General features: G+C 43.9%; 1 protein-coding gene across 1 annotated transcript; it reads right to left on the reverse strand.

Annotated features, from left to right (window-relative positions):
- Positions 1–248: 248 nt before the first annotated feature.
- Positions 249–7,444, reverse strand: rft1 (RFT1 homolog). Its single transcript, XM_080776227.1, has 10 exons — positions 7,181–7,444; positions 6,800–6,885; positions 6,132–6,254; positions 5,087–5,378; positions 4,767–4,901; positions 3,626–3,886; positions 2,895–3,039; positions 2,687–2,792; positions 1,822–2,071; positions 249–998 (listed from the first exon to the last, which is right to left on the reverse strand). The coding sequence occupies exons 1-10, from the start codon at positions 7,241–7,243 to the stop codon at positions 834–836; spliced, it is 1,626 nt and encodes a 541-aa protein (XP_080632353.1). The 5' UTR covers positions 7,244–7,444; the 3' UTR covers positions 249–833.
- Positions 7,445–7,929: the final 485 nt, after the last annotated feature.

Below are 7,929 nucleotides of genomic sequence, written 5' to 3' on the forward strand. Positions count from 1 at the left end.
CACTAAATATGAAAATTCACATTTTATGTGATCAAGTACAATGTGATTCCATGATGCTACTGTATAACACGTTCAACTAGTTGACAAATATTCCAGTGTTCTGCCTAGGTCTCCCAGTTGCCAAAAACCCGGTTTAGAAATACAATGCCTCCCTCATGCCAATGTTTAGACTACTAGGAGCTTATGTGACAGAGAGAGAGAAGACAAGACAAGAGACACACACACCTCACGTATTTCAGTACAGAGTACAGGATTGGTACACAGCTTTATTTAAATTTGTAACAGCTGCTTAAGTTATACTAGCATGAATTAAGTTTAAATAATGCATGCACCAACCTCGTTCATCCCCTCTTATTTCACCTGTCTGCCCATGACAGATTACTATTCAATAATGAACTACTGCTCCCAAGGTACTTGCATTCATAACTACGCATGAATTTAACATAATATATAAATCACTATAAAAAATAAATGTACATGTGAATTTTCAAATCCTACATGTACCACTGTAACTCTTAAAGACAATAATGGCATTTCTTCTTCTTACTCCTAGTGCTATGTTATAAAATTGATTTGGTCCAGTGTAGAAGTGGTCCACACCACCTGCAATAACGCACGCGCATGCACACACACACACACACACACACACACACACACACACACACACACACACACACACACACACACACACACACACACACACACACACACACACACACACACACACACACACCTTGTGGGGGACACGACCACCAGCTGATAGTCCAACGCATTTCACTACCCGATGTTTTGGGTCAAGAAGTCCTTCCGCTCCAATCTACTTCAAGACAGATTTATGTGTCTTTCTTTGTGTATCGAGACAAAAGCTGAGTCCTAACAAACTGAACGAGTTTGTGCTCCGTCAGGAGAGCGGTGACCAGCACAACCAGTAAACACCCTGCTCCCACGGCGATATGGACCAGTCTCAATATCCATCCACTGTCACAGCAAAACAGACCCTAGAACAGGTGGAAATGGCAGGCGTGTATTATGGGTGAGCTGCAGTCATTCATTACAGTCTATTAACCAAAGTAAACCCATAAAAAAATCGGTGTCATAGCTATTTAGCTATTCAAAGTGAGGTGCGTTCTTATCATCATACATCATAATCATCACATTCCGTGCTCAGCCAATCAAATCATCACAAATGTCATCCCGACCAATCACTTTTGGCGTCTTCACTTTTCTGCCCTCACTTTCTCTTCAATATGTACTTTGCTCAGCCAATTAAATCATCGCTATGGCTATGGGGTGATCAGCCAATCACAAGCCAATGTTTGTGTTCACACAAACCCGGAAAGCTGGGCTAGCGCCCCTCAAAAATAGCAGATCTACAAGCTCATAGATTGAATGTTTGAGAAGACGTGACATGCAGATAAACATGGCTTAGGCAAAATGAGTTTGTTACTCATGATTGCCTAAGGCAGGGGTTCTAAACGTTTTTGGCTGGGGACCCCCGGAAATGCTTTGGCCATGTCTCGTGCTCACCGACAAAACCCCCTATCTGACACAAGATCGGGCTTTGATCGCAGAGGTTTTGCTCGCTGTGTGTGAAAGGCTCTGAGAGAAGATACGGCGGCAATAAAAGCAGTCACCGATGCCTTCCCGAGCATTTCTGAATCCCAGGTTTGATATTTGGCTCCATCGAGGACTGGACTGGACACCATATATAAGAAAGTGTTTATTTTGTTCCTGAAAACCTTAAAAATATGACTTAGGTAGACAATGCTATGAGGCTAACGAAATGCGTCTTTACAGTGAAGAGCCATGGTTAGTTGGTACCTCGGAGATGGCAGTGATGACCGCGCTGAGGCCCAGCGCGAGCAGCAGGGCCGGGGAGGGCCACAGGCCTCGCAGTGGCTTCCACTGACTGCCCTGGAAGTAGCGCTGGATGTAGAGCAGGCTGTGCAGAATGCGCAGGCCCATGTTGAGACAGTTGGCCAGGATGAACCCCACAGCCCCTGCCCACCGGGTCAGGATATAGGAGAGCAACAGGAAGGACCCAGACAGACCCAGCATCACCACGTTATACCTAATGACACCATAGGCAAGACAAAAAGAAAACAGCATTAACCCATTAAAACTGAGCAATTCTTTTATCGTGAAGATTGGCGCAAATCTTTTAATATATATTAAAGCAAACATTCTTTTTAACTCAAATTTTCTCTGCTTCTGGGGGGGTCCCAGGGGGGAACAAAGATATTTTGGGATGGGGGTTATTATGTATATATATATATATATACACACATACATTTCTGTTCAAATAAGTGTTAAATAGTTCTATATTCTGATAGCAATCACTTCTAAAGAGAGTGTTTGGTTCAGTACAAATATAAACCTCTAAATTCCGACATAGTAATAATCTCTGTAGTGTTTGTTTGGTAACATGGGTCTCTCTCTCTATCACTGAAATGAATGTTACACAGTTTGACTTTAACAAAAACTTATCACTTACACCCGCTTTAACTGACCCATAATCATTCAATTTTGTGCGTTTGTATGACACAAACAACAATGAAATCTCATTATAGTACGTTTTTCAATGAGACTGTCCTGACATACCGCGAGCGATATCACCGTCGGTAATGTGTATAACAGTATAGTATATGTGCATCTGTTTGTATATACTGTATGTGCGTTGGATTACCGGTCAACCTCTTCCTGGCTCATGGCAGCAAACACAAAGCACTCAGTCACACCGTTGACAGCTAGTAGGAGCACATAACAGCTGTAGCATCGCAGCAATGTGGGCCCTTCAAACGTATGCAAAAATCACCATGATCAATAACACATCATCAGAATGTCTCAAGTACGCTCATGATGTCTCCTGTGATATTGTTAAGTAGCCGACTCACCTGCCCCACTACTCAGCAGGGAGCCTCCATAGATGTCCAGGGCCAGCTGAGAGTATGCATAACCAAACACACTGATGATCAAACCAATCACAAGCACCAGCTTCAGCAGACACTCCAGGACCTCTGCCACGATAGCGACCTCCTCCTGCATTCAAAGCAACATGCTGCAATTATAGTACCATGACTTAATGTAAACAGCAGACGCGGATTCCTGATCAACCTATCAGGTAGTGGTGTGTATATAGTAGGGAGTAGGGATGGCTCAGATTAATCGATTAATCGTTAATAGGATCAAAATTCTTTGATTATTAAAGAAAACAAAACAAATATATAAAATAATAACATTTATTTTGTTACATTAGGCCTACTGCAGGTGACTTGAATGCTATATGGTGCAATGTTGAGTACAGGGCTACAGACCTACCAAAGTGTGCCTGCATTATTGGTATTGATGGTAATGGTATCTGTTAATATTTGCCTGATTGAGGGAACATTTATGCTCCTTTAATCGTTAATATTGAATTATATTATATTATATCATTTTGAACACTTTTACACATCCATAATATATAGTCCCAAGTACTGGGTTACATTGGGAGTGATTTATACTTCAGTTAGGCGCCAGTGTCACACAATGAAAATAGCTGACCTACAAGCTCACAAGAAGCCGTTGTGAGCTTGTCACAGGCAGCACAAGGTGTTATAACTCAGCTGCCCAAGGTGCTGCTCACCTGCTTTTGCTTCTTGGCGTTGCGTCCCCTCTCGAGCACCTTGGCGAAGAAGACGTAGAAGCTCTCCTCGATGGGCAGGAAGATGAAGCGAGCGACCATGGAGCCCAGGTTGTTGACGATGTCGTAGACGCCCTGGTCTCCGAAGCTCAGCACGTTCAGGAAGGTCATGACGTAGCGCTCGCCCTCCGTCAGGATCTGCTTCAGGAAGGACTGCTTGAAGAAGCTCCATGTCAGCCTGGCCATGGTCCAGTCGATCAGGGGCTAGGAGGTACAAGGTGACATGTCAGCCTGGCCATGGTCCAGTCGATCAGGGGCTAGGAGGTACAAGGTGACATGTCAGCCTGGCCAAGGTCCAGTCGACCAGAGGCTAAGGAAGTACAAGGTGACATGTCAGCTTGGCCATGATCTAGTCGACCAGAGGCTAAGGAAGACAACGGTACATGGTGACACGGAAGCCCTGTGTTGCAGTGTTAATTTCGTTGACTATGACGATGATTTTTTTTCAGCGACTACCTTTTTCGATCACCCAGCCATTCAATGTCGGTTACTGGGGGCAACAACAAATGCCCTGGAAACAATAGACTTGATCAACCATAGACTTGACTGACCATGTTTGACAGTCACTGGGTTCTTTCCACAGCAAGGACGCTAACGGTGACAGTTCAGCACATGATGGCACTTTGATGTGTATTTGACTGGTCAGCTAATCCTGTGTCTTCTTGGGCTCTCTGCATTATCAGCCTCTCGGGCCTTTATCAGCTCCCTCACCCAGAGTGAATGGTGTGTGATATTTAGTGCATGGTCAATGTTGAATGATCACTGATGTTGAGCTGAGAGTAGGGCTGTCACGATTACAAATTTAAGTTGACGATTAATTGTCACACAAATAATTGCGAAAGACATTTCCCCACAAAATGTACAAAATAGCTGAAATAGTTGATCTACAAGCTTCGTGACATCTGAGATCTGCTATTTTTGCTTGTTTTGAAAAGCGTTTGAAAATGTATGGACATTTTTTAACATGACGAACTTGACGATTATGCAAAAATAATTGCGATTATCGCAAATAATTGCGATTAGGCGATTATGTAATCATTGTGACGGGCCTAGCTGAGAGACAAGACTATATTGTAAACAGTACCTCTCCTTTATTCCTGCATGGCAGCAAGTCTCCAAAGGTGTGCACGGGAAAATACTTCTTGTCGGCATCGTCAGAACCCAGGAACCGCATAAAGTAGACAGCATAACACAACACCAGGAACCCTGTGTACACAAACTAAGAAAAAAGCCATGCCTTAAAAAACTGTTTCCCAAACTACAAGTCGCAACGTATTGTGAACCGACATAAAATGTCTCTTTTGGTGCTCGAGCAAAAATGTTTGGGATCCAAAATATCTTCAAATAATAAAAACTAACAGCATTGGGGAGGACTTCACCTCATCCCTTTCTTTGTTTTCTTACCTGAGCAGCAGAGAAGATATAAAGCCCCCACTCTGGAGCGGAGACCACCAGAACCACTGTCAGGATGCACTTAGCGAGCATGGCTAAGCTCTCTGCTACCACTTTGAGCTTGAGGAACATGTGCGTCTGGGCCAGAACCCACAGCGGTTCAGCCAGAAGCTCCTGCACAGCGGCCAAGGCAAAGATCCCCACAGCGGGGCCATAGTGTGGGACAGCCTGGGGGTCCGGGACCTCCAGGAGCCACAGCCACACGTACACCAGGAGGGACGCCCACAACACACCCAGGGGCAACCTTGGAGAAACAAAAGGGATACTCATGGAATAAAGCAAAATAAAATATCATGACTGAAAGTTTAATGATGATGTTTAGGTATTCTGAACATAATCTAAATTCTAAACCTATGTCGCTGCTGTTCCACATACAGCAAGCCAGTGGAAGAAATCACAGACTGAGGCTTTAAGCTTTGTTTTTATTACATTTCTGAGACCATTAATTCATGTTTATGGAAGATGCTTCTACACATGCTAGTTTCATCTACAAACTCACAACGCGTCGCGCTGCGATGTGTTGTGAGCTTGTAGATAGGCTATTTTCGGTGGGCAACATGCATTATAGAAGACATGCATGGGCTTACATGGAATGCGAATGACTGAAATCAGTCGTGGCAACTGAGAACTTTAATCCACACATGCTGTACATTAGGGCTGATCTTGCTCGTGTAGGTTAATCGAAAACAGCACATCGTTGTTATCAAAAAACTACTTGCTGAAACGCTATAGTACTATATAATGGGCTAGAGTACGCTAGACACTGGTGGACCCTTTTTCTCCCAGACTGCTTTGCGCCTACCCAGAATGCATCACGATAAATCCAATGGAAACGGCTTATGCGTCCACCCTTGTCCACACTTGGCCTTACTCTGGTGTATTTGAGTGTACAGTACAAGTTGAGTGTATATACATGAGTGTATCTCATGATGTGAAGATCTCTGTCTCTGACTGTAGTGTACACACCACCTCAGTGCTCATGGTAGGTCAAACTCACGGCAGCCACAGTAGATTGATGATCTGTCTCCAGTTATGGCCTGTCCCTGTTCCCGCACTCAGACAAGCCCTCCGGAACGCTTCTCTGGATAAGAAGACTAGTGTGGAATATAGTAGTGTCAGCCTGCAAGTGCACAGACACACACACACAATGGCTACAGTAATTCTGTTGGAACGTATTATTAACATTGCGTCACCAGACTTTCCGTTGCCCCTGTGAACACCTGGTTTCGATTCTGCATGATGTGGTCTAGTCTGAGCCCACATTCTTTAATTATTCTGTGTCCAGTTTATGCCTGTGTTATTACCCCCACATAAATACAGGGTTGAGTAGTCTAGTCTCGAGAGTCGATACGAGACAGAAATAAAACATGCGACAAACAAAGTATTCCAAGACTATATATTGCAATCCAGGGTTTAAATAAGTTGGCAAACACGTTTCCTGTTCCGGTTCATTTTAACCATACCTTAATTTGATTGGCACCAATAGCAATAGGGCGATATATATTTGTGTTTCACATCAAAATCAAACAAAGCTGTGACACTGCACCAAAACAGAAAACATGTTATGCCATCTGGAAATCTGGGATTAGTTATTCTGCTGCACAGAGCCTATTGATCACTGATAGAGAGTACAGTGCCCTGAATGATAACAGTGACTGAACATACCTGACGTTGACTACACCAATCAGCTCTTTGGACACAAACCGTAGTGTGAATGCATTCAGCAGGAAAGTGAGCATCCGAAACATGACCTGAAACATGAAAAAATCAGCTCTCTGGCTGTTCTTATGCCACATTAAAACCACAAGACATACATGTACATACTAAACAAAACATAGCCTACTATAGCAGTGAAACATGACTGTCATGTCATGTGAACCATCGTTAAGCCTAGCTCTGGTCCATAGCGGCTATATTATAGCCCTAATGCTTATGCAGGGCAGAATTAGCATTAGGGCTATGGATCAGAGCTAGGCTAAGCCTACTGTATAATAGCCTGCCCTGGCTCCACAGTATTGCCTCTGTCTTAAGTATGAATTCACCAACCTGTAGCAATACGTTATATGATGCGAGAGTGGATGCATTCTTCAGAACGTCTTCTGAGCTCATTTTGAAGAAACGTGGGTGATTCCTACTTTCTTCCAAAGGATCAGAGACACGTGACGGTGTCAGTGTAACCGTGGCACAGCTGAAATCCTCATGTTGTGAGAACTGTGTGTGCTTGAACTTGAAGACAACAATGTCTGTGAATTAGCTCTTCTTCCTCTTCATTGCAAAGTTGTGAGTTGCACTTGCACAGTGCACATTCCACTTCCGTACACACGCGCGTAACGTCATTAATGACATCAATCATGTTTGTTAATGTTGCTGCCGTTAGGGGGCGGAAGAGTCCTAAAAAGTGTGTGTGTGTGTGTGTGTGTGTGTGTGTGTGTGTGTGTGTGTGTGTGTGTGCGTGTGTGTGTGTGCGCGTGTGTGCATGTGTATCAATTGTATTCATTTTTTTAGTGGTGGGGGGGGGGGGGGGGGGGGGGCTTGGAAACTGGCATTACAGCAGCTTTTGCAGTTGTGTTACTGTTAATATTTTGTTTTCCATGAAACCCACAGACAGACAGGAACACAGTAAGGTCTGTCTACCAGCTAGACTATGGGGTGGGGGCTTTAGACCCCTCTGGTGGAAGCCTCCCCTAAGCCCCCTCTCCCCACAATCCCAATTGACTTTAGATGTAAATAAAAATTCTGTCTGCATGTGTCCGACTTCAAACCTAGACCTATTATATAATTCTCTCTTTATGCCT

This window comes from Protomyctophum bolini (assembly GCF_963924005.1).
Source record: "Protomyctophum bolini genome assembly, chromosome: 2".
NCBI classification, from domain to species: domain Eukaryota; kingdom Metazoa; phylum Chordata; class Actinopteri; order Myctophiformes; family Myctophidae; genus Protomyctophum; species Protomyctophum bolini.

Bases quoted from the DNA above. Each gene is read 5' to 3' on its own strand.
- rft1 (XM_080776227.1), bottom strand. From the start codon at position 7,243: ATGAGCTCAGAAGACGTTCTGAAGAATGCATCCACTCTCGCATCATAT. The intron at 3,887-4,766 runs GTACTGTTTACA...TGTACCTCCTAG, and splicing joins CATGCAGGAATAAAGGAGAG to CCCCTGATCGACTGGACCAT. The intron at 2,793-2,894 runs GTGAGTCGGCTA...ATACGTTTGAAG, and splicing joins CCTGCTGAGTAGTGGGGCAG to GGCCCACATTGCTGCGATGC.